The sequence below is a fragment of the Muscardinus avellanarius genome (assembly GCF_963383645.1).
Source record: "Muscardinus avellanarius genome assembly, chromosome: 14".
NCBI lineage: Eukaryota > Metazoa > Chordata > Mammalia > Rodentia > Gliridae > Muscardinus > Muscardinus avellanarius.
In genome coordinates this window covers 75,554,043-75,580,836 of record NC_137800.1, presented here as the reverse complement: position 1 = coordinate 75,580,836, position 26,794 = coordinate 75,554,043, and the positions used below count along the sequence as shown (strand labels likewise).

Genomic DNA, 26,794 nt, shown 5'->3' with positions numbered 1-26,794 from the left:
TCTCCCATTTCTACTCATTTTTTTGTTTTGTTTGTTTTGTAGTCCTGAACACAGAACCCAGAGGCAGTCTACCTTCGAGCTACACCCCAAGGCCAATTTTATTTTTTTGTTTTGGAAACGGGTCTTGCTAAGTTGCTGAGAGTCTTGCTACATGGCTGAGGCTGTCCTAGAACCTGTGATCCTCCTGTCTCAGCCTCCAGAGTATTGGGATTACAGGCATGCACACCTGACTTCTCTACTTGATTTTCAAATGATGGAATTTCACCCACCCTAAAAGGTTCTTATGGAAATGTCAAGCTCAACAAACACAAAACTAGACTGAGGATTTTCCCCCGTATTCTTGTCCTCATCTGGAGTTTTCTAAGCCTTTGTGATGGTATTTCCATCCACCCAGTTGCAGAACCCTCAGATCTGGGAGTCACCCACAGCACTCCTCCCTTTCTCCCTTACCACTGCCCCCAACAAATGCCCACTGGGTACTGTCTGCTGAGTAATCACTGGCACAAACTAACCTGACTTACCAGAGTTTTTGATCCCTTTTCCCCCAACATCCTGCTCCTGTCTTCCCAGTTCTCCTCACCTCAGCAAATAATACCACCAACTGCTTAGTTGTTTAGCAAAGAAAAGAAAATCCCTAATTACCCTGCCTGTTTTTCTTCAAATTCCATATCTAAAATATGTTCCAAATCCAATCGCTTCCCACCACCTTCGTTGTTTGGTCCTCAGGATGATGCTATTGGAAAAGTGGTTGGCCTTTTGAAAAGCAGAGCCTTGGTGCAGGTCTACTTACTCAGGTAAGTAGGGGCGTATCCTTGAAGGACACTGTGGGACCCTGGTCTCATCTCCGTGCTTCCTGGATATTCATAACATTAAAAAAGTTTTCTCTACGAGGCTCTACACCACTGCTTTCCAATGCCCTTACCAGAGGCCAAAGACATGGAGCCACCTGATTTGGGGACTAGAAAATCCAGAACTATGAGCTAAATAAACTTTTTCTCTTTATAAATGAATTGCCTTGGGTATTTTTTTTTATACTAGCAGAAAGCTAACTAACAGCTCCTATACAAATCCGCCATGCCCTAGCCCTTAGGCAAACACCAAACTACTTTCTGAGCTTATGGATTTGCCTTATCTAGACATTTCCTCTAAATCATACAACTTTACTGAGTATAATATTTTCAAGGTCCATATACAGATATGACAGCAAGTATCAGTACTCTATTGATTTTTATTGCTGAATAACAATGTATTATATGGATATGCTACCTTCTATTTTATGCATTCATCATTTGGACACTGGAGTTGTTTCCATTCAGGGGCTGTTATGAATAATGCTGCTATGAATAAGTTCTGTGTGGACCCCTCTTCATTCATCTCAGGTACATACCTAGGTGTGGATATTAGCTGTGGCGATTCTATTTACCTTATTTACCTTTGAGGAGCTGCCAGGCTATTTTTCAAAGCAGCGGCTGCATCATCTTACATTCCCACCACCAGTGTATGATTTATTCAGATCCTCACCAAAACTTACCTTCATAACAACCATCCTAATGTGTGTGATGCGGTATCTCGCTGTGACTTTGAGTTGGCATTTCTCTGCTTGCTAACGACTGTGAGCATCTTCTCACCTGCTTAGTAGCAATGTGCATCTCCTTTGGAGAAAGTCTACGCAAACTTGTCTATCCCTTTGCCATTTTAAGTGGGTTATTTGTTGTTTGGGATATTTTATTGAATTATAAAGGTTCTTTATATATTCTTCATGTGTCTTTTGTGAGATGATTTGCAAATATTTTTCCCAGCTTGTGGGTTATCTTTGAACTTTCTTGATAATGTCCCTAGAAGGATAAAGGTTTTGATTTTGATATAATTTCTCTGCTTTTTCTTTTGTTACTCATGCTTTTGGTGATGTGTCTAAGAATGTCTTGTCTAATCCAAGTTTATGAAATTTTTTCCATTTTCCTATATTTTCTTCTAAGAGTTTTATAGCTTTCATTCATATTTAGGTTCATTTCTAGTTAATGTCTATGTTGTGAGGAAGTAGTCTAATTTCATTTTTTAGCAAATGAATATCCAATTGACCAAGCACCATTTATTGAAAAAAAATCTTTTTTCTCTCTTGAACTGTCTTGGCACCCTTCTTGAAAACCAACTCACAATAAATATAAGGCTTTCTGGACCCTCAATTCTATTCCATTGATCTATCCACCCATCATTGTGGCCGTATCACCCTGTTTTGATGGCTGCAGCTCTGTTATAAGTCTTGAAATCAGGAATTGAGTTCTCCAACTTTTTCTTTTTCAAGATTGTTTGTACTCTTCTAAGTTACTCAAATTTTCATATGCATTTTGGAATCAGTTTGTTAATTTCTACAAAGACAGGTGGGGTTTTTATATGGAATATGTAGAATCTGTAGATCCGCTTGGGGAATACTGCAGTCTTTTTTTTTTTTTTTTACTGCCTATTTATTTTATTATTACATTTTGATACATTTGTTAAAAGTAGTACATTTTTATTTTTAGCAAAATTTTATTCAACTATTAAAAGCCAAAGAAGAAAGCTTTATAAATAATAATATTGTTTGCCTTACATAATGTAGAATGATATGACACCACCCAGTTATCCTTTTAAAAATTATTGAAATTAACAATTATGATGAATAACAAATTCAGGATGTATACCTAAATTCAAAGCTCAGTCTGGAGGCAGGGTCACCAAAATCAGTGAAGGTCAAGATGAGTTCAGAAAGATATCAGTATAGGGCAGTGAGTGGATCTAGGCTGATTTGAAGGTCTCAGACAAATACCACAACATGTTTATTTAAAATAGGACAAAAATTTCTTCTTTGTAGAAATAGAGGCAAAGGGCATGGATTCCTGTAGAATTGGCAGGTACTGAAGAGAAATACAGCAGACAGAAATAAACCTTCAGACATAGAGTTTTCTAGAAAAGCATGTTGAAGGCTAAATACCTTATGAGAAGGCCTGAAGGTTTTAATTGCAATAAAGCAGGAAGCTGCAAAAATAATTTAGATGCTCACAAAATTAATTATGAACCAGATATAATTATTTTTAGCATTAAAAGATTGCTCATTGGAATACTGCAGTTTTAACTTATCTCCCAATCCATGAATGTGGATCTAGTCCTTTTAATTTTCTTTTAATAATACTGTATAGTTTTGAAAACATAAGTTTTGTACTTTTTGGAAATTTTTATTACTGTTTTATTCCCCTTGATGTTATCATAAGTGGAAGCTTTCTAAATTCCATTATATCATTCATTGGTAGTGTATAAGAAGATTGCTGATTCTTGTATGTCAATCTTGTATTCTGCAACCTAGCTAAACCAGCATCAATATTTTCAAACTCTTGAAGTGATTCTACTGCAACTAAGTCCAAGAACCAAAAGTTCAGTACCATCCATGCCTTCAATTCTAATCAGGGAAGATACATTTTTGTCTCTCATCACCACTTAGAAGTTCTTTGATAATGATGACCCCCGGAGGAAGGAGGGGTGCTTTCTAACCAACATCTCCACATGCATTCAGCTAGTTCCAGAAATAAAAAAAAAAGTATCAAATGAAGCTTAAAGGGAAAATTATAATATACACAATTTAAAACTCTGATTGAGAGTCTTTAAATACTTTAACCCAAAATAGCGCTGCTACTTTTTCAGAAAAAGGGCACAAAGTTCCGCCTGGTAAATCTGAGGATGGTCATTCAACACGGAAGGGAGATTAAATCTGGGCTCCAATCAAAAGTACCTCCAGTTCCCACTAAGCAAGAGTGATCAAACACGTTTATCTTGATCTCAAGTAATCATGAAACATGTAAGTCACGAAACTCGGTGACAGAAATAGTTCTGAGGAAGAAATTCAGTGGAAATGCGGAGGCCTGGGCCAGCCCTCACACTGAAGCATTTAAATCTGCTAAACTGGAAGAGCATTCCAATCAGCGCAGTGGAGAGATCTGCTTCCTGCATAAGTGATCAGTCCAGTCAGCCTTCCACTGACCTTCCAGAGGTCTCTCCTTTTGTCCCACCTGGGCTGCCTCTCTGAAAAGAGAGAGGCATCAAATCTTACACAAGTCTCCAAGAGAACCATCTGGGCAAGGTGCTACCTTATGACACCGTATACCCAGAAAAGCAACCGACGCCTCCAAGAGAAAGAAAACAGAAGGCCTGCCAAGTCTGCATCCTCCCATTTCCTCCAGAGAAACATTACCCCTCTGAGCTGCAAGCCCTTGGCTGGCACCAAAGCCCCAGTAGACAGGCCGGCACAGGCAGCGACAATAAGCAGGCCCAGATTCGGCACTGGCAGGTTCCACTGAAGTCATTTGTCTCTTTCTTCCTCCTCCTCCTGGGAGAGTCCCAACTTGAACTCCAAGGAAGCGCCTCTGAATCTTCAAGAACACTCAATAAGGTTTCGCCAACGCAGGGAGAAATAGAACCCAAATCAGTGGAGGGTTAAGAAATCCCTTCAGCCGCGATGTAGGGTTCTGCAAGTTTTTTGAATGAATTATAATCATTCAACCCAATCTAATCAAAACTCATTTTATAGACTACCAGAGAATATTAAAAGTACCGCATGCGAGGGATAACAGGACAGATGGAAAGAGAAAGCAAGTAAAATGTTAATGTTAGAATCTGCTTTGGCAAGGCCACTACTGAGGCCTCTGAGGCCTGGATCGGAGCCTGCCGAGGGGTTAGGCCGATTCCGGGGCCATCTGCTAACATCAGAGCCTGCCATGAGGAAGGCCGGTGCTGGAGCCTCTGAGGCCAGTATTGGAGCCAGCTGAGGGGTTAGGCCAGTGTCAGGGCCAGCAAGGCCAGAACCGGGGCCTCCCATGAGACAAGGCCGCTGCTTGAGCCAGCGAGGTCTGGATCAGTCCACCGGGTAGCCAGACCACAACTGGGGCCGTCAAGAGTAGGATGGGTATTTGCAACGCAGCATGCACAGAGAAATATCGCAGAAAATTAAAACCAGATGCTTCCCCTAATTAGCAATAACTAGGAGGAAAGGGGTAACAGGAAGTGGTCGAGCTATAGAAAGGGCCCTATAGAAGCAATTAAGGTGACCAATCAGAGGGTATGGAATAGGGGAGGATGGAGCCTCTTTAAAAAGCAGGAGGTACATAAACATATGTATCAAAGTTAATCACCAAACAAGCACGGGATCGAGGGAGGGGGAGGGAATGGGATGGGGACTGGATGAGGGCTGATTGGATGATGTGTGCTTGTATATCCTCTCAAGTCTTGTATTCCAATGTGACGTATGATTACAATGCACCAATAAAAATAAATTTTAAAACTAAATAAATAAATATCTACTATTCTAACCCACAAAAAAAAAAAAAAGAATCTGCTTTGGTTTGAATAATGGGTGCCCCCTTCCAAAACCATGCTTATATTTAATCTCCAATGCAACAGTATTAAAAGTGAGATATCAGGGGAGTGATTCAGTCACGAGGCCTCCTCCTCTCTCCTGAGTGGCCTTAAGCTCTCTCATCAAAAGGCTGGAGGTTGAAGGGAATGCTCTCTTCCCCTTTTTCCTTCCACCTGGTAGGGACATGGTGTCCCTCCCTCCAAAAGATGCAACTGGAGGTGCCATCTGAGAAGCAAAGAGCCCCCTCACCAAATACCAACCCTTCTAGTCAGTGCCTCGATCTTGGACTTCTAGCCTCCAGAACTGTGAGAAATACATTTCAGTTCTTCATAAATTACCCAGTCTAGGGTATTTTGTTATAGTAGCACAAACAGACTAACAAACTCTCTAATGAAAAAAAAATATATATATATACACACATATATATATTCATTGTATTCATTATAAAATTTTTTCACCTTCTTCTTATGAAAACAAGTTGTACCATTTTTTGAAACAAAAAAAAGCTAAAAGAAAAAGACAGCATTCATCGTGTTTCTTAAAGCAGAAATCATCCCTATTAGATTTTTAAATAAAACTCTAATCGACTTCAATATTTAAAGCAGAGTTTGATTAGAGTTTCGTAAAGTCAATTATATTAACTAAAGCTAATGATATTATTAGTGTCTAAACATTTTGAAATTTTAGTAGAATATTATATAATACAAGTGAAAGAAGGAAGCTCACTCACTGACTACTCTCTTTCTCTTTTTACTGACTACTCTATCTCTTTCTTAGATATAATCTAAGAAGTCAATAGGCAAAGTAGCTCCCATCAGTGACCCAGGGGTGATGCCATTACAGTTTCCTCAAGAGAGTGTTTCTCTACATGGAATAATGTATAATAAGCCGATTAGTTTAGGATGGACCAGAGCCTTAAACAAACTTCCTCCTTGGCGACACTATGAAAGAGGATCTATTACATAATTTAAGAAACATGAATTCTGAGAAAAGAAGAAAGGTTGGCCAACAACAAGGTTGGTTATCGGGAAACTCATTTTTCCCAAAGTTAATATGAAGCAATTTTATACCATTACTCAATAGTCAAACCTCAATATCTTTCTAATTATAATTTGAATGACATCAAAACTACAACTATTCCTTACCTTATACTATACTTCCAAGAATTTATCCTACAACGCTTCAATGTTTAAAACATTTTCTTAAAGGCAAGTTCCTAGAACTCGTGAGGCTTTGCACTGAGTTTTTGTTTTTGTTTTTAATTGCCATAATTTGAGCCAGCCCTCCTTTTCCTTTTTTTTTTTAGTTAAATCTACACACTTACATATCTGAGACTACTTACTTTTGACTCTTGTTAAAATGTAACCTTGCTGCTGTCCTTGAACTGCCACGTTCAAAATGTTTTCAGTTAAATTAAATGTTTTCAGTTAGCGCCTTAGTCAAGTAAATTTGGCTATCCAGGCAAAGGTCGTAAGTCAAAGCCATATGACCAGATGTTTCAGAAATATGCGTGGGTGTTCACAAAAAAAAAGGGAGCCCATGTACTTCAAAACACCTGATTGTGAGCAATTAATATACGCTTCACTAACAAAGTATTTCTTTCACAAATACTCTAGAGACCTCCTCAGTGTCACCTGAGAGGGGACAATCTAAGAAAGAGATCGTTGGGCCCTGGCTTCTGATTCAGTAGGCCTAATATATATTCTTTTCTCTCTTTCTTTTTTTTGAACCCAGAGCCATTCTACCTCTGAGCTAGACTCCCAGCCCTATTTCATTTTTGTTTCTTTCTTTCCTTCTTTTTTCTTTTTTCTTTTTTCTTTTTTTTTTTTTTTTTTTTTTTTGTGGTACTGGAGATTGAATCCAGAGGCATTCTACCTCCAAGCTATACCCTCAGCCTGATTTTTTTTTTCTCTATTTTGAAACAGGGTCTTGCAAAGTTGCAGAGGACCTCACTAAGTAGCCACAGCTGGCCGCAAACCCAGATCCTTCTATCCTAGCCTCCCAAGTACTGGAAATACAAGTATGCGCCACCAAACCCTGCTTCATTTTTCATTTTGAAACAGCATCTCGCTATGTTGCTGAGGCTGGCCTTGAACCAATGATCCTCCTGTCTCAGGACCAGTAACACAGGCATGTGCCACCATGTCCATACTAGAATTTATATTTCTAACAAATTCACGGATGGTGCTGGGTTGGGAGCTATGCTTTGTGAACCAATGGCCTAGAACTAAAATAGTCATTATACGAGAAGCAGGGAAAGGTGGAGGTGGACGGGAAGGAGAGTACTTCTCAGACTCCTGTGGTGGTGATGGTATGTGTCAGTTTGGATCTTGAATGTCCCTGCAAGGCCCATCTGGTAAAGGCTTGGATCCCAGCATGGCTCTACTGAGAGGTGTTCTAACCTTAAGATGTGGGACCTAGTCAGAGGCTTGAGGTCATGAGGATAATGCAATTGAAGGGAACTGTGGGTCCCCATCTTTTCCTCTTCCTCTCTTGTTGGCTTCCCTGGCCACAAGGTGAGTGGTTTTACTCTGCCATTTGCTTCTGCTACACTGTACCCAAGGCGCCCTGGGCCAGCCCAGGCCAAGAGTGAGACTTACCAATCGCAGGGAGAAGCCTCCCAAGCCCTGAGCCAGAATAAGCCTTTTCTCTCATAGGTGGATGATCTTGGTGTCTGCGGTAGTGACGGCAAACTGACTGATACAGGCTGTATTCTGAGAATTATCTCACCTGACCTTCAGGGCAACGCCCAGACTGGCACTATCCCCGTGTCCCATAAAACGGCCGCTTAACTCGCCCTCGGTTCCCATGACTAACACACACAGGCGCTGAAGTGTAACCCGAGGTCTAATCCAGACCCAGCCCTTGCTGGTTTCCCATGACGTGACGGATGAGTTCCATGGTATTAGAACTTATTTTAAAAGGAAAAAAAAAAGTAAATGCTGGAATTTTTCCAGGTTTAAAATACAGGTTTTTTTTTTTTTCTTTCGGAAGGTTATCAATATCATACAACGTAAGACAATCAGAGACTAGCCACCATCCCGTATTAAAATGGCCTGTGACTGACACACTTCAGGGGAAAGCCGATGTTACAGCTCTCAGGTTTTCTGGGTTTTCCTAGTTGCAGAAACGGCCTCTGCGCTCTGGGGTCAGACACCACTTTTCCTCAGCAGACAGGACGGTCTTAAAAACCACGGGACCAAGGTCCTCCTCAGAACGCCAGTACCTTCCACAGGCTGGACGTGTTCATGGAGAACACCAGACCACAGGTGGCCTGGGCCTGACCTTGACTCCACTCTCAGCGCCTGAAAATCTGCTAAAGACACGGGAAGCTCGGGTGTGTAAACAAGACCTTGAAATCCCTTGGGCTTGGTGTCCTCAAACAATGCCCAAAGTGACACAGTTGAAAGTTCACAGCCCCCTGTTCAATTCCCTTCACCTGAGTCCATGGCCACTATCAGATTGAAATTACATACTTTCTTTTCTCTGGAAAGCTCTTTATCGTGTGTGTGCACGCGCGCGTGTGCGTGTGTGTGCGTGCACGCGCGCGTGTGCGTGTGTGTGCGCGCGCGCGCGCGCGTGTGTGTGTGTGTGTGTGTGTGTGTGTGTGTGTGTGTGTGTTAGGAACTACTAGGGGCATTCTACATCTGGGCTACATAACCAGCCCTCTTTATTTTATTTTATTTTTTATTTTGTTTTGAAGCAAGGTCTTGCTAGGTTTCTGAGAGCCTCACTACATTACAGAGGCTGTTCTCAAATCTGTAATCATCCTGTGTCAGCCTCCCAGGCACTGGAATTACAGGTATCACCAAGGCCAGCTGGATTTTCCTTTTCTTTTCTTTTCTTTTTTTTTTTTTTTTTTTTTTTTTTTTTTTTTTTTTTGAGGTACTGGGGATGGAACCCAGGAGCTTTCTACCTCTGAGCTAAACCCCCAGCCCTATTTTTTATTCTTTATTTGGAAACAGGGTCTCACTGAGTTGCAAAGGGCTTCACTAAATTGCTGAGGTTGGCTGCAAACCGGGATATTCCTGTCTCAGCCTCCCAAATGCTGGGATTACAAGTGTGCACCACCACGCCCAGCTTGGATTTTCCTTTTTTAATCAGCTACCTTTTCCCTCTGAGTTGTACTGATAAATTTTCATGAATATAAAATCAATAACCAGCTAGGCATGCTGCTGCATGTCTGAAATCCCTGTATTGGGAGGCTGAGACAGGAAGATCCCAGGTTTGAGATCAGCCTCCACCAATTAGCGAGGCCCTCAGCAACTCAGTAAGACCCAGTTTCAAAATGAAAACCAGCATAGTGCTGGGGGGTATAGCTCAGAGACAGAACAACCCTGAGTTAAATAAATAAATAAATAAATAACATAATATAACATAACAAGTTGTCAGTTTGCATTTTATAAGTAAATTCTCAGACTAGAAATCACAGATAGAGTCATCAAAACCTGACATGGGCCTTCATTAATTGTTCATGCTAACAAACAAAATCTAGAGAAAATACTTATGTGCCAGGCAGGTGTACTTTTAGAGAAGCAGTTTTCATTTTATCCGACAATGCTATGATCCAGGTGTTACGAGCATGGATCTTAGGCAGGTTACCTAACTCTGCATTGATTTCCTTATCTATAAGCTGAATGGTAGGAGTAGATTCCAAAAAAGTAAAAAAAAAAAAAAAAACTAAAACACAACTAGTGCCCTTGCGTCACCCTGGTTATGTGGCTCTATTCAAGTGCCCTTGTCTCCCCTCTTCCCTTGATTTCATTTTTACAGACAAACTGGAATTCAAAGACAAGGAGTAAACACCTAGGTTGACGTGGTAAATAACTCACACGCTTTCTAGAAGACTCAAACCAAAAGGGCCTGCTTGTTGGAATCTGGGAAATGAGTCCAAACCGTTCAGTGCCTCAGTTAACACTGTGATTTATTTCCAGAGAAACGAGGCTCTGGCTTTGTCTCACCTGATTCCAACAAGCGTATTACAGATTTGGAATCTACAACACGAGCCAATCTCTGATGGACTGAAATGCCCAGAAAATGGGATTTTAGAATTCATTGAATTTTCTAGTTAACTCACATCTATTCTGGCTAACTTACCTATATTTTTTTAGTTTTCTTTCCCATTTAGTGACATCTGTCTGAGACAAAGTTTTTTTTGTGTGTGATAAAGCACCTTTGGACCACTGTTATATACATTATTTTTTCATTCTTTCATGTCTTGTCTATATATTTTTCTGAATATAGCCCTTTTTTCCCCCCAAACTGAAAATTTTGTGCAAACCAAGGTATAATACCAGCCCAAACTGTACTGGTTCTAAACATACTGTATATTTTCTTATAGACAGATTCATGAAATGAGCTTATTTTCTCTTCAACTTGGTTCCTCTTTAAAAGAGGAAACACGAGTTAAACCATAGCTATGTTCTTTTCACATCTAAGATTAGAGAGGGTAAAAAGTTTGAAAATACCCAGACTGTCAAAGGGGGAGGATTTCTTACACTGTGAGTGAGGCTGCTAAACTGGTGCATAAGGTAGGAAGGTTGCCAGGCATGGTGGCACACACACCATCAATCCCAGTACTTGAGAGGCTGAAACAGGAGGATTGCATGTTTAAGGCCAGCCTCAGCAATTTAGTGAAACTCTCAGCAACCTAGCAAGACTCTGTTTTAAAATGAAGAAAAAGCCAGACGTGGTGGTTGCACGCTTGTAATCCCAGCGCTTGGGAGGCTGAGACAGGAGGATCGCACAGGTTCAAAGCCAGCCTCAGCTATTTAGTGAGGCTCTAAGCAACTTAGTGAGATCCTATTTCCAAATAAAGTATAAAATAGGTCTGTGAGTATATCCCGGAGTTAGAAAAGCCCCTGGGCTCCACCCGTAGTACCACCAAAAAATTTTTAAAAATAAAATGAAAAAATTTTTTCTTTTTTTTTTGTTTGTTTTTGGTTTTTTTTTTTTTTTTTGGTTTTGAGGAGGTCTGGGGATGGAACCCAGGGGCATTCAACCTCCAAGCTACACCCCCCTGCCTTATTTTTTATTCTTTATTTTGAAACCAGGTCTCACTGAGTTGCAGAGGGCCTCACTTAGTAGCTGAGACTGTCCGCGAACCACGATCCTCAGGTCTCAGTCTCCCGAATGCTGGGATTACAAGTGTGTGCCACCATGCCCGGCTTAAAAAATTTTTTTTTTTTAATGAGGCTGAAGATGTAGCTCAGAGGAAAAATTTCTCTGAGTTCAATCCCAAGGACCACAAAAAAAGAAGGAGGAGGAGGAGAAAGAGGCGGAGGAGGAGGAGGAGGAGGAGAAGGAGGAGGAGGAGGAGGAGGAGGAGGAGGAGGAGGAGAAAAGAGAGTTGGGAAAGTTGTTTAGTAACATGTATTGACTTAAATGTACATATCTGTTGGTTAGATAAATTGCCTTCTAAAACGTCATCCTAGAGACAGAGAGATTTTCACAATTATATCAGTACAGAAATTTTCATTTATATAATAATAAAAACTGACAATACACTTTTAAATCCACTACTAGAAGGGGCTCAGTTAAGTAAATTTTAACTCAGTCATACCAGAGAACACTGCATAACATGTAAAAAGAAAAGTAAGTCTTGCCATGAGACAAGGCCAGTGCTAGAGCCAGCAAGGCTGGGATCAGAGTCTGCCGGGTGTTGAGGCCAGTGCTGGGGCCAGCGAGGCTGGGATCAGAGCCTGCCATGAGGCAAGGCCGGTGCTGGGGCCACCGAGGCTGGATTGGAGCCTGCCAAGCGGCAAGGCCGGTGCCGGGGAATCGGAGTCTGCAATGCGGCATCCACAGAGAAATATTACAGAAAATAAAAAATTAGGACTTCCGGGAAGATGGCGACCGAGAAAAGCGGGGCTTAAGAGCCCCGCTAACAACAAATCTCCATTACCACAAAATCAGCGCCTTTCAAAGCCAGAAAACAACATCACCAGAGAAACAAAAAAAATCACCAGGCTCCAGAGAGAAAGCGGACTGAGAACAGAGCCACAGAGGAGATCCTCACGCCCGAGGACGCGGCAGACGCAGCAGCAGCACCATACTGCTGGCGGCACCAGCAAATTCACGGGACGGCCACAGCAAGCCGAGGGGAGCCGCTGCGGAACAGCCAGGAGGGATTTCTCGGCGCAGAGGACATCTAAAGCTCCCAGTGGCTGAGCTCAGCACACGCTGCAGGGATTCAGAGTGGAAATCAAAACCAAGAAAAAAAAACGCCAGCCCAACAGCCGAGGGCGTAGCAGCGGCGCCATATTGCCACCGGCGGCAGCAGCACCGAATTCACCGAATTCAGTACAGCTACATCTGCGTACTCAAGAACAGTGAGTCAAATTGCGGGCCACAGCGGAGAAATCCCAGTACTGTACTCACTGGGACTTGAAACAGTGGGAGAGGGGCGGTGGCAGTGATATCACACCATAGGAGAACGTGCAACCTGGCACCCCCCACAGTCTAAAGCAGCCTCTATCGACTCTCTGGGTCGGAGACTCTGTGATACAACCCAGTAAAGGAGCAGTGGGATCTGAGATACTACTGACTCGAGATCCAGAACACCTTAAGTGAAGTCATAGTGACCCAAGGGAAGAACCCAGAGAAGGCACAAACTTCTGAAATCATGGGAAAGAGGAATAACAATGGAGCAATGAATGCTCACAACCCCACAACATCAGAACCCGATAAAACAGAAAATCAGAGATTTCTAGAAGATCAAATCAGGAAAATAACTGTAGAAATAATAGAGGTGCTTCGAAAAGAACTCAGAGAGAGCCAAAAAGAGATAAAGGATGCAATTAATGAAGTAAAGGCCTCAATTCAAAGCACAAACAACCGATTAGAACACATGGAGAACAGAATCTCGCTCTTAGAAGATGATCATTCCAAAAATGAACGCATAGTTTCTAATCTAGGAAAAAATATCCGACAGCAGGAATCTGATATTGAAGAAATATGGGCCCATTTTAAGAGAGCTAACCTAAGAATAATTGGAATAGAGGAGGGAAAAGAAAGTGAAACCAAAAGGATCAACAATCTCTTCAAGGAAGTAATAGCAGAAAATTTTCCAGACATAGAGCAAGAGGTCGATACGCAGGTCCAGGAAAGTTATAGAACTCCCTTTAGACAGGATCAGAGAAGAGGATCCCCACGCCACATAATTTTCAAAATGACCAATGTGGAAGCCAAGCAGAGAATCTTAAAGGCAACAAAAGCAAAGGGCCAAGTGACATTCAGAGGCAAACCAATTAGAATCACTCCAGACTTCCCAAACCAAGTTATGAGAGCCAGAAGGGCTTGGAGTAACATATTCCCAATTTTGAAAGAAAACAACTTCCAGCCAAAAATTTCCTACCCAGCAAAACTTTCTATCAAATTAGATGGAAAAATAAGAAGCTTCCATGACAAACAGAAACTGAAGGAATTTATGTCTTCAAAACCAGCACTAGAGAAAATACTCAAAGAGATTAACTACAAAGAAGAAATAGGTAGCACACATCAGAACTAGAGAAACAAGATTTTCCATCCAACAGACAACTAAGATTGGTTATCTGTGGAGATTCATTATTTATGTTAGTCTTTTACCTATATCTAAAGGGTATTGTTTGCCTTTATTGTTGTTAATTTTTAGGATTTCTAGTTGGAATATTAATATACCTTCAGATATAGCATTTGGAAATATTTTATCCCATTCTATTAGTAACTGTTAACTCTGTTTACATTGTCTTTGGATATACAATATGTTTTTTATTTTTTAGGGAGTTTGTATACTCTTCTGTTGCCTGTGCCATTGAAGTCATAACCAAGAAATCACTGCCAATTTCAATGTTGTGAGGGTTTATGACCCAGATTTTCTCCTAAAAGTTTATAGTCTTAAGATTTATATTTAGGTCTTTTATCTATTTTGAGTTAATATTTGTATATGGGATTAGGTAAGGGTCCAATTTTATTCTTTTCCATGTAATTATTATTTTTCAACAATATTTAGTTAAAAGATTATTATTTCTACCACCAAATGTTCGTGGAAACCTTGTAAAAAATAAATTGACAATATAGGGAAGAATTTAGGTCTAGGCTTTTATTTAACTCCAATGGTTTATATATCTGCCTTTAGAATAGTACTACACTGTTTCAATTATTGTAGCTTTATATGGTTTGAAATCAGAAAATATATATCTTCTAGCTTTGTTCTTTTTCAAGATCGTTGTGGGTACCTAGAGTCCATATTCCATATTAGGATAGATTTTTTTTTCTGAAAAATAAATATATAAATATATGATAGTTTCACCTAAAAAATAGAAAAAATAGATTCCCTGGTAAGAAAGAAAGCAAAAAAGAAATATTGAAATGTTATCTTTAAGTCATCAAAAGCTTGGTATCAGACAAATGAAACTGTTATGTGAGACTATCATTTTTAATTTTTGATAATTTGCTATAATACTAGATGTCAATCACTAAACCAAGCATGGGAGGGGGGGATAGGGAGAGAATGGGGTGGGGATCGGGTGGGGGCTGACAGGGCAATGTGTGCATGTATGTCTACAAAAGTATGTATCCCACTATGATGTATGAATACAGTGCACCAATTAAAATAAATAAATAAATATATTTAAAAAAAAAGAAATGAAAAGAACTGGGGTTGTAGCTTGGAGGCAGAATGCCTCTGGGTTCAGTCCCAACTATCAAAAAAAAAAAAAGAAAAGAAAAAATTAGATGCTTTCCCTAATTTGCAAAAACTAGAAAGAAATGGGTAATAGGAGGAAATCTAGTTGAAGAAAGGGCCCTTTAGGGGAGCAATTAAGGTGACCTATCTGAGGGGATGGGAGGGGAAAAGATGGAAACTCTTTAAAGCACATCATGTACTTAAACAAATATATCAAAGTCAATCACTAAGTCAAACATGGGATCGAGAGAAGGGGAAGAAATGAGATGGGGATTGGATAAAGGCTAATTGGGTGATGTGTGCTTGTATATCCTCACAAGTCTTGTATTCCATTGAGATGTTTGACTACAATGCACCAATAAAAATATATTAAATAAAAAAGAAAGGTAGGTCTGTATGTTCATATATAGAAATATTTCCACAGTATACAAAGTTATATTTGTAAAATGCAAGTTAGAGAAAAGCTTCTGCAGATAGAGACCACATTTCTCTATTAAGTGCTGTGTACAAATCACATATCTAGACACATTGACTTTTACAAAGAAAAAGAGTCTAGGAGTGAGGTCAGCTGAATCACTCATACCTACAAAACTTTCCCAGAGTTCTTTTTAAATTTTGTTTTAAAAAGCCAGGCATGGTGGCACATGCTTGTAATCCCAGCTCTTGGGAGGCTGAGACAGGAGGATCGCACAGGTTCGAAGCCAACCTCAGCTACTTAGTGAGGCTCTCAGCAACTTAGTGAGACCCTGTTTCCAAATAAAATAGAAAATAGGTCTGGGAGTATAGCCCGAAGGTAAAAAGCCTCTGGGTTCCATCCCCAGCACCACAAAAAATAAATAAATAAATAAATAAATAAATAAATAAATAAATAAATAAATAAATAATATTTTGTTTTAAAACTAGCATGGGTACAGGCCTATCATCCCAGTACTTAGGAGGCTCAAAAAGGAGGATCACAGGTTTGAGGTCAGCCTCAGCAACCTAGCGAGACCCTGTTTCAAAGTAAAAAAAAATAAAAAGGGCTGGGGGTGTAGCTCAGAGGTACAGTGCCCCTAGGTTCAATGCCTAGAACAACAAGAACAACAAAAAGCATGCATTACATTTACAATTAAGAATTAGCCTCTGGGTCCCTCCTACTGCTTCCTCTGCACGTGTGCACGTGAACGTGTGCACACACATGAGCTCTTCTCTACCCCGGTCCTCCTTGCTATATCAGAACTCGCCAAACACACTCCCAGTCCCGCCCTCCAACCGCTCCCCTCTGCCTAATGTCCTCTTCTCTCCCACAACCACTTGCTCCTCATTTCAGGTCTCTTGCCCAAAGAACACCTCCTCAGTGAGACGTCCCTTATACTATAGCTAACTTAGTAGAGACCCAGTCCCCCACATGCTACTCCCAGCATCCCTGCTTCATGTTTTGAGAACACATAGCTCCATCTTACTTTCATGTTAACTTATTTAAAAATGAGATCCCCATCTGATTGTTCATCGCTCTATTCTGGCCCTCAGAACTGTGCAGGGATTCAGTAGTTATTGAACAAAAGCATCCCAGACAACCAGTGTTGAGACCCAGCCTCTTGAACGCCAAACCATACTGGCACCCCATGTGGTTTCACGAGGGGAGAGGGTTTGGAAGACCTAAGCTCCCTTCCAGTTCTTGGGCTGTGGTGTATGGCGGAGTCATCAGGGCCTGGACAGGTGGCTTCCTCATGCTGCTCTCTCCTCTCTTGCCGGTTTTTTACTTTCCTTGAGTAAGTAAGTGGGGACATTGGGTGTTGGTGAGATCACCGGTCCAGGAAGCCAGTTCCTCCTTGACTCATCTCTAAGCCATTTCTCATACTGTTACTATTTGTTCTTATTTCTCAGATGCCGGGCAGCGGCTCAGTTGTCTGTGGAAAAATAAAGACTCAAAATAAAGGATCAAATATAGAATCAAAAATATAGACTCATTTTAAAAGAGTGACGTAACTGATAAATACAAAAGTCATCTTGTTTATATATTGAAGTCATTTTGTGAAGACAAAAAAAAAAACAAAAAACTACTGGTGACTACCCAAAACAAGGTTAAGGAAAAGCATAAAACTAACTTTGCAACCTAGTATATCTTAGACCAAACCCTTACCGGATAATAGAGTGCTTTGAACAGGCAGAAATTGCTTCTGTCCATTTACTAGTAATAGAAGATCTGACAGGCTAGAGAATTCAGAAAAGACGGGCAGGTCACATGACCATCAAAAGGAGACAGAAAACAGTCCTGTGCTGTTAGCCTGCAATCAAACGCTTCATTGTTTCTTGCATCCCAGAGATTTCTCAACAAAAGATACCTAAGATCATATTAGGCTAACATATCAAGAGAAAAAATAATTATATTATTATGTTCTTCTCGGGGGCAAACAGGTCTTAACCACATGGGAGCTTGGACACTTTTCCAATAAATGTTTCACGTCCCTTAGACTAATTCACTTTCAAAGTTGTATTGTTTTATTTTGGGTTTTTTTTTAACCCCCTCACCTATTCATTTGGAAATTCAGTTTAAAAGCTCAGATGTAAACCACGCTTTGGACAAATCCATAGAGAAGTATTTCTTTCTTTCTCTCTCCTAATTGCTGGTCTGGGGTTGTCTTAGAATAGTTTGTGGGGTTGGAATCACTTATATAAAACACCATTTCATAAAAGTCTAATGAGGAAGCCCATCAAATAAAGTCACATTTATAGGCTTTTCTTTCCTCTGGAATATTTGTGAAAGAACAGCTCAGTCTACAACAGAACTTAGCAAGAAAAGGAAAAGCAAAGATGGCAGCCCACGATGGGGCCAGCCCTGTGCTGATGTTTTACCGGGATTCTAGTTTGATGCCTGCTGTAACACACCAAGACAGATCTCCCTGCCCCGTCTTCCACGTGAGGAAACTAAGGATTGGAGAAACCATAGCACTCATCCAAAATCAAACACCACTGAACTGCAAAGCCTGAACTTGAGTCTGGGTCTACAGCTGTGCTCTTAACCTTGAGGCTATTTCGCACAGGAAGATGCAGATGGGAATAGAAAATCGGTCTTCCTTGGCCCTAAGGCAGACCTCAGGCCGCAGGGAAGAGCTGGTGCAGGCTCTGCTTCACTTCTGAGTTGCCCCCTTACGTGCACACACAGCGCAAACCTGCCCAAGCTGTAAATTTCTCCCGGGCCATTTTGTGGGATTTTCTTAAAGGTCACCCAACAGGCCCCTAAGGAAAGAAGGGCTTGGTCTAAAAAGTTTTATATTTCCTCTCACTTTTTAAACATTGGAAAATCCATTTGGCCCAGAGAAATGAATAGGAAAAGGAGTTCTAACTACCTAGAGCCAATAAAATGTAATGGAAAAAAAGCAAGAATATGGCTGGACTTTATTTTCTTCTCGCTCAGCACATCCTGCCTTAATCTGAAAGGTAAATAGGCTGTGCCCAACATACCAACTCTTTTCAGGTGAAATTATCTGGGTTATAAAAACAAGCAACAACTGTGCAACAACTGTTATTATTCCTGAATTCACAGCTGACAGAAATAATGTCCAGAGGAAATCAGAGGCAAATATTGACCACAAGAGAGCGAATCCACAAATTTTCACTACACTGTTAAGTGACTTTGGTCAACATTGTGTTTTACTTTTTTTGTGGGGGGGGGAGGGGTACTGGGAATTGAACTCAGAGACATTCTCCCTTTGAGCTACACTCCCAGCCTGATTTTTTTTTTTTAATTTGGAAATAGAGTCTCACTAGTTTGATGAATCTCATTACTTGCTGAGGCTGTCCTCAAACCTGTGATCCTCCTGTCTCAGCCTCCCAAGTACTGAAATTACAAGTGTGCGCCACCACGCCTGCTTTTTCTTGCACTTGAATTAAAACTGTGTGACACTTTCTGAAATTTGAGTCTGCAAAGTCAGAAAAGGAGAGCTTAAACTTTGATATCCTAATTATTTGAATCAATAGGCAAGAAAAGAGAGACAGCTACTCTTTGCATACTATATTAGTAGACTGACATCCCCCAGAACGGAGTAAGTAATTATACCACCCCTCTCTGTAACCCCGGAGTGTCAGATTCTTTGGCTCCGAGATACACCTATGCTCTTTGACTTTAGTCACGCCCAGTTTTTAACTTCTAAATTCAACTTCTCTTACTTTATACTACACTTTCTTCTGTATATCAAAGCTAAGAAGATAGTCCAACGAAAACCATCTTCACAAATAGAACATCCTTTAATAAGAAACTAGCTATCTGGATGGTTTATCTGAAGCAATGCCCATCACATTCTTTTCTCTGGATGTCATTTAACTAAACAATTAACTACATGACACAGCTTAAGGCCGCACTCTTCAGAGCATCACTGCAGACAAATCATCAGGTGTTCCACTTTAAAGATGGCCCGTCAGATGGAAGGGCTCCGTGAGAGTTCAGCCTGGCCCCCCGCTCACCTCTTCACTGTAAGATGTCACAGAGCGTCCTAACGTGAAAATCGGCGTTACCTCCCTCCAAGAGAAGAACAGGGGACATGGCCATTTCCCAGCTCATCCAACTGTGGAACGCTTTGCTCGAGGGTTATCTTGGCTGGTGGCATCTCAGCTTCAGAGAGCTGGTGGTCCTGAGAATCGGGGATGCACTGGTTGGCCCTGAATAGTCAATTCAGATCTCCACATCTGCTTATCTGCATTCCCCTAGTTGTAGCACTGTGAAAGGTCCTAGCACCTTCAGTCTTAGAACTGAGGAAGCACAGGCCAAAGAGATTGTCCGATTACAAGTGAGCAGAGGTGGAGCTAGACCTGAAGTATAGTGATCTTGGATGCAAAAAAAAAAAAAATGTTTTTAAGCATCCAGAAAAATGGCCAGAGATGCCTCTTAGAAAGGACAGGACAAATATAGAATATTTAAAGAGCTTCTTTACATCCTTGAACCATCCCAGTGTAGCACCAAATTTAGCAGCAGGACCATTACACTGGGAAGTTCAGTAGGAATAGGGGTGAGAGTGGGGCTGGAGGAATTCTTAGCAAAACCAAGGAAACCATCTTAAAAGTATGGTATGCATGAGCCAGGTATGGTAGTACACGCTTATAATCACAGTTCTCAAGAGGTTGAGACAGGAGGATCGCAGGTTCAACCAGCCTCAGCAACATAGTGGGGTTCTCAGAAACCTAGTGAGACCATGTTTCCAAATGAAAAAATAAAATCAGGCTGAGGGTGTAGCTTGGAGATAGAAAGCCTCTGAGTTCCATCCCCAGTACCAAAAACTAAAACATAAAAAAAATGTATGGTATGCATGAGAAGTCTTTCCCAGCCAATACTTGGGAGATGTCATTCAAGCCTACGTAAAAACAGAAATTAGGAGTGCACAGCATATCAAAAATGTTACAACTTTCTTTTCAGCCTTGAAAACTCAAAGGACATTTTATAGCTTTAATGTGAATGCAAATTAAAGTCTGGAGGCATTAGACATATTTTAGGTAATAAAAAAGAAATAAATCTCTAACTAAAAATGTTAAAAGTAGTCTGATTCTAGTTGTAAATTTACAGACACTAATGTAAACTCTTACACACAGACACCGAAAGCTGTATGTATAGCTAACTATTTTAGTAGATCATAGGTAATAGATTTAATGAGAGCCAGGGGTGGTTAATGTTCTTAAGCACAAAGATTCCTAAATTGGAAGGATACCAAAAATATCAAGCCATTTGATTTCTGCTAACAATGAGGAAGTAGGAATCTAGATGACAAAATAATCTAATTGTATTAACTCCTACCCTCAAATTGCTGAAGGAGAAAAGAGAAGTAGTTATGCTGTTTTTAATTAGGATCTAAAGTCTATTGAAACAATAACATGTCATCCTTAGCTGTCTTGTGAGTAAGAAATACAACCTTGGCTCTGTATTCTTTACCCAGTGTTGACGCACAAACTTCAGTTGTGCGCTATGAAATCTCAGAGCAGAAACTGAATCCCCTACCCTGCTTTCAAACACCAGTAGCCCACAGAGCAAACTTCCAGCAATTGGTTTTCACCAAATGTTGCTTCCAACTCATCTGCTTCTGGGACTAGAAGGGTCAGGAAGGTCTGAGGACAAGAAATAGTCATTTCTGAAGGACAGCGTTCAAAAACAAAGCAAGACCAAAGGGAACTGCAGTTGCTCTGAGATGACAAAGTCATTTCCTCATTTCTGATAAAGCAACACACACGAGGAAGAAGAAACACCGTGAGCAGGACTGTCGGTGAAGCCGGCTCCTGAGGGCCCCTCGGGCCCACACTCCAGGCCTCTCTACCAGACCCTTAAGTTTTTCCTAAGCCCTTGTTACCCAAAATTATATAACTTAATCTATTTGAAATGTTTTTCATTTGTTGTGTAACATTCTTTGATAGATTATAAGCTCCTAAGAGCAAAAGTTTATTCTGGGTTTTGTTCTTTATGTTTTTTTTTTTTTTTTTAATAATCTAACTCTGAGCCGGGCATGGTGGTGCATGCTTATAATCCCAGCATTCGGGAGGCTGAAACCAGGAGGACCGCGGTTCACGGACAGCCTCGGCTACTTATTGAGGCCCTTTGCAACTCAGTGAGACCCTGTTTTAGAAATGAAAAGACTAATAAAGAGGGCTAGGGGTGTAGCTCGGAGGTAAAATGCCCCTGGGTTCCATCCCCAGTATCCCCCCGAAAAAAAAAGACTAAAATATAGGGCTGGGAGTATGGCTCAGAGGTAAAATGCCCCCGGTTCCATCCCCGATACCACTAAATAAATAAATAAATAAATAAATAAATAAATAAATAAATAAACTCTTTTACTGGTGCACTATAATTATACATCATAAAAGGTTCAGAGTGATAGAAATGTGCACAGCATTTTGGTGTGTTTCCCTCCAAATCCCGCCTGGTTCCCTCCCCCTCCTCATTCATAATCTTGAAATTGGTACCGACACTGCCATAAATCAACATAGCATTATTTAAATCGTTTCCCTCATCTAGCCTCCCCTTTCATTGTCTCACCCCCCTCCCCAAATCCCCTTCCACTATTTTACTAGTATCTCCCCGTATTTATCTGAAGTCCCTTTTGATTTCCAATTTTTCTCTAGTTTCTACATACGAGTGAAAACATCTGGCCCTTCACTTTCTAGGACTGGTTAATCTTGCTTAAAATAATATTCTTCAGTTCCACCCATTTTTCTGCAGTGACATAAATCTATTCTTCTTCATGGCCAAGTAAAATGCCATTGTGTGACATACTATAGCTTTATAATCCATTCATCCTTCTGTTGATGAATGCCTGGGCTGGTTCCATAATTTGACTGTTGTGAATTGTGCTGCTATCAACATGGACATGCATGTATCACTATAATATTCTGACTTCCTGGTGTCTAGAACAGCTCTTGAGATCCAGACACTGCTCAATATATATGTGTTGGATGAAAAAACAATGTTCCTCTTTACCGTCTTTCAATCCTATATGAAATCATCTGTCTGCCTCCTATCTTTTTTCCTTAACCGACCAGACTCCAAGGAAACTCATAATCAAAGTCACAGCCATTGAGACATGGTGTCTCTAAAAGAGACAAGCTTTCCCCTGGAGATCTACAAATTCCTCTTTATCCTGTGGAAGAAGAAACATTCGGCATAGTGTGGAAATTTTACATATACATTATACTCACTAAAAAACCAGTAAACATTGGATTTACCATTCAAGATGCTATTTACAAAACAACCCATGTGGGGGATAGCATGCTCCCCAACAAACAAGCATCCTGCAGCAACCCCGGGCTTCTCCAGCCATAGGTGTGTATCCTGCACCCATATAATGTTTTCCTTTGTACCTTCCCATAATAAAAGCATCAAGGAAAGCTTACAGCTGTGCAAAAGATGCACCGGCATTCCTGGAGTGTGGTCATCTTGTCCAGAGACTGTTCGCACAAGCAGAGTTTGCAAGTGATGAGGGGAGCCGGGGCAAGATCTCCGGGCGTGGGGTTTTCGGCAGTCATGGTGAGATAGTGGAGCTCACCAACGGAGTCCATCACTTATCTTCAGCTTTCCTCAGTCTCTTCAATCCCTACGGAAAGATCCAAATCAGGAAATATGACATCCACCGACACGGTCATCGTTTAACCAACACATTTGGGGACCAGCTGAGTGAATCCTGGTCCTCGCCGATCGCTAAGAGTACAGCTAATGCCTTTCTGAGCACCACAGGCGTGGACAGCTTGAGGGCCAGGAACAGTGTTCCTGGAGCTCTGGAATTTAGCCTGACTTCACCTCGCTGTCCTGATGCACATCATGTGGGAATTAAAAGCCCACTGTGGCAGGGGTGGGGAGGAAAGCATAGTTAGCTGGACAGGATACTTAAGGCTTGGGGGTCTACTGTACAACACAGTTAACAATAACACTTCATGTGCCGGGCATGGTGGCCCATGCTTGTAATCCCAGTACTTGGGAGGCTGAGACAGGAAGGATCACAGGTTCATGGCCAGTCTCTGCTATTTAGTGATGCCCTCCACAACTTAGTGAGACCCTGTTTCAATAATAAGGAATAAAAAATAGGGCTGCGGGCGTAACTTGAAGGTAGAATGTCCCTGGGTTCAATCTCCAGTACCGTAAAACAAACAAACAAATAATACATCATGTACTTCAAAATTGCTGAGAGCAGCCAGGCATGGTGGCATCTATATTCCCAATACACGTGAGGCTGAGACAAAAGGATTGCAGGTTTAAGGCCAGCCTCAGCAACTTAGTGAGGCCTTCAGCAACTTAATGAGACCCTGTTTCAAAATAAGAAAAACACAATAGGGCTGGGGGTGTAACTCAGAGGTAGAATACCCCTGGGGCCCAGCCCTCAATATCTACCATAAAATAAATATGTAAAATGATGATTTATTATTTGATTTATTCATTTCACATGTATATATAGTATTAAAACATTATATTATATACTGCAAGTGTACAGTTTTTGTCAATTTTACCCTAATAAAGCTGAGAATGAAGGGAGAAAATTATATTTACTAACAAACACATCATTTAAGAGTTGCATGGCTGAGACCAATTCAACAGATTGAAAAAATACATAAAAAGTGGGCTGTCGCTCAAAAAAGTTAAAGATTTACCTAAAAGGGAATTCCACTTCTGGGTACATGCCCAAAAGAAATAAAACCAGGATCTAAAAGCAATAGCTATACATCTATGTTCATAGCACTATTATTCCCAACAGCCAAAAGGTGAAACCAGCTCCAACAGCCATCAACATTAAAAGGAACAGACTATAGTATTTACACACAAGAAAATATTACTCTGCTGAGACAAAACTCGGACATACTATACAGCATGGATGGACCTCAACAATATCATGCCAAGTGAAATAAACCAGAGATAAAATGTTAAATGCTATCGTTCTACTCGTCTGATATACCTAGAGTTATCAAAGTTACAGAGATAGGAAGTAAGTGAGAGATGACCAGGGGCTGGTGGAAGGGGGAAACGAAGAATCGTTTAATGGGTACAAAGATTCTGCTTGGAATAAAAAATCATTTGGGACATGAACAGTGGTGATAGTTGTATTTAACACTACTGAACTATACATTTAAATGGTAATTTTTCGGTAAAAAAAAATTTTTAATTGAAATAGTGTTATAGTGTTTCCTGTGTCTCCACATATATTCTTTCACTAAACCTTTGCAACAGCAGTGCTTGATTTCTTCGTTTCGCAGATTGAGGCATAGAGAAGATAAGTCATACAGGGTTTGTACGTGGCGACACATAGCACAGATCTCCATCTTTTGGCCACTTCTAATGCCTGATCTCTTATGTCAGAACTGCCTCTTAAGTGGATATTGCAAGGAGGAATGAAGTGGGGGAAGAGAGAAGAAGTCTGTGACTACAGCTGTCCTAAAAGCCCCTGAAGTTATACAGAAATATTTGTCTCTACACATGGTATGAGCACAGGAACAGAGACCTTTGTACTGAAAAACTACAACCAACATAATACGACTGGATTGTTTTCATTCAGAATCTTTATCATTAAGAGATGAAATCAATATGATCATAATCTTCCTACATATGCATGTTATATATCGTATTAGAAAATTACTGATTAAATAAAAATAAAATCCTAAGGTTCTTGCTATTTTATTTTTTTTTCTTTTTTTTTTTTTTTGGTACTGGGGTTCCTGGAAGCCCTTCTACCTCTGGGCTACACTCCCAGACCTATTTTTATATTTTTATTTGGAAACAAGGTCTCCTAAGCCAGCGCGCGCGGCTGGCTTCGAACCTGCGCGATCCTCCTGTCTCTGCCTCCCAAGCGCGGGGATTACAAGCGTGCGCCACCACGCCCGGCTGGTTCTTGCTATTTTAAAAGAGTGTGGCAGCCGGGCGAGGTGGCGCACACTTGTAATCCCCGCGCTTGGGAGGCGGAGACAGGAGGATCTCGCTAGTTCAGAGCCAGTCTCGCTGGCTTAAGAGACCCTGTTTCCAAATAAAAAAGTATAAAATAGGTCTGGGAGTATAGCCCGGAGGTAGAAGGGCTTCCAGGAACCCCAGTACCACCAAAAAAAAAAAAAAAAAAAGAGTGTGGCAAATTTTAACAGATTCTGCTGCAGAAACAATAGCAAATACCTCCCCCCACACAAGACTCTATCTCTCTTTCTCTATTCCAGCATGAGAAATTACTTAAGTGTGGCAGCTGCTACCTAGCCCCACTATTATTTGAAACCCAATATGGTCATGTGTTGATTAACAACAGGTATATGTTCTGAGAAATGTGCCAGCAGGTAATTTCATTGTATGAGCAATCGTGACGATACTTCACAAACCTAGATGGTACAGTCGACTATACACCGAGCCTATTGCTCCTAGGACTATGATGAATGAAACAGTGTGAGACTAGATCAAGCACAAGAAAAAATAATGCAACCAAGAGACGCAGTAAACATAAGATGTATGAGGCTGCTGCTATCAACGCCGGCTTTGACTCAGTAAAATTTTTATCGGTAAAAGGAGCACACTCCAAAATAGCAATATGAAATAAAAGCATAAACCATTAACAGAGTTGCTTATCATCATTATCATGTACTGTAAATAATTATATGTGCTATACTTTTATGTGATTGTCATTGCTGTTGACTTGTTTACAGTACCGCACAGACACATGAGTACTGTGTTGAGCTACACCATCATGACAACTGTGCCATCCCTAGGCGACAGAATTTTTCAATTCCGTTATAATCTTGCGGGACCACCTTCATATGTGTGGCTCCTCGTTGATCAAACATCGTGATGAGAAGCATGACTTACAAATGGGTAAAAAAGTGCTAAAACAAGGGAGGAAAATACACTGGCTTGGGTGGATGAAAAGAAAAAAATGGGATGCTTGCTTGTTTGCTAGAGTCGACAGTTACTGACTCTCGTAACAGAAAATATTACTAGTAGGTGTTTTTTTTTCCTGCCCTCTTAAAAGTAAGAGAAGATTTGACTTGAAATAAGAGAGAGCCTTGAAATAAATAGGATGCTAAGCGATGATTCGCTTCCAATATGGAAGGCATATTTCTGGGTGAAGGTCCAATAAGGCTCAAGATACATCATTCTTATTCCATAAACTACTGAGGAGATATCATCACACAAGAGCTAAGTAAAGTCCAATCAAATTTTTTGAAAGACTAACTTCTGTTCAGGTCAGTGCCGAGGTAAACATCAATGATGATACCTCTTCCCTCTTCTCAGTCTATGCTTATGACTTGTTCCTCCAAGATGCCCAGCTCACACTCCT

At 40.8% G+C, this 26,794-nt stretch overlaps 1 protein-coding gene across 1 annotated transcript in view; it reads right to left on the bottom strand.

Annotated features, from left to right (window-relative positions):
* The window catches only part of RNF144B (ring finger protein 144B), a gene marked incomplete at its 3' end in the record, with an annotated part of 70,389 nt that extends 47,303 nt beyond the window's left edge, over window positions 1-23,086 (bottom strand). The window contains exon 1 of the mRNA XM_080710760.1: window positions 22,893-23,086. Within this exon, the coding sequence (XP_080566886.1) occupies window positions 22,893-23,057 (165 nt within the window). The 5' untranslated portion in view covers window positions 23,058-23,086. The remainder of the gene's footprint in view (window positions 1-22,892) is intronic.
* Window positions 23,087-26,794: the final 3,708 nt, after the last annotated feature.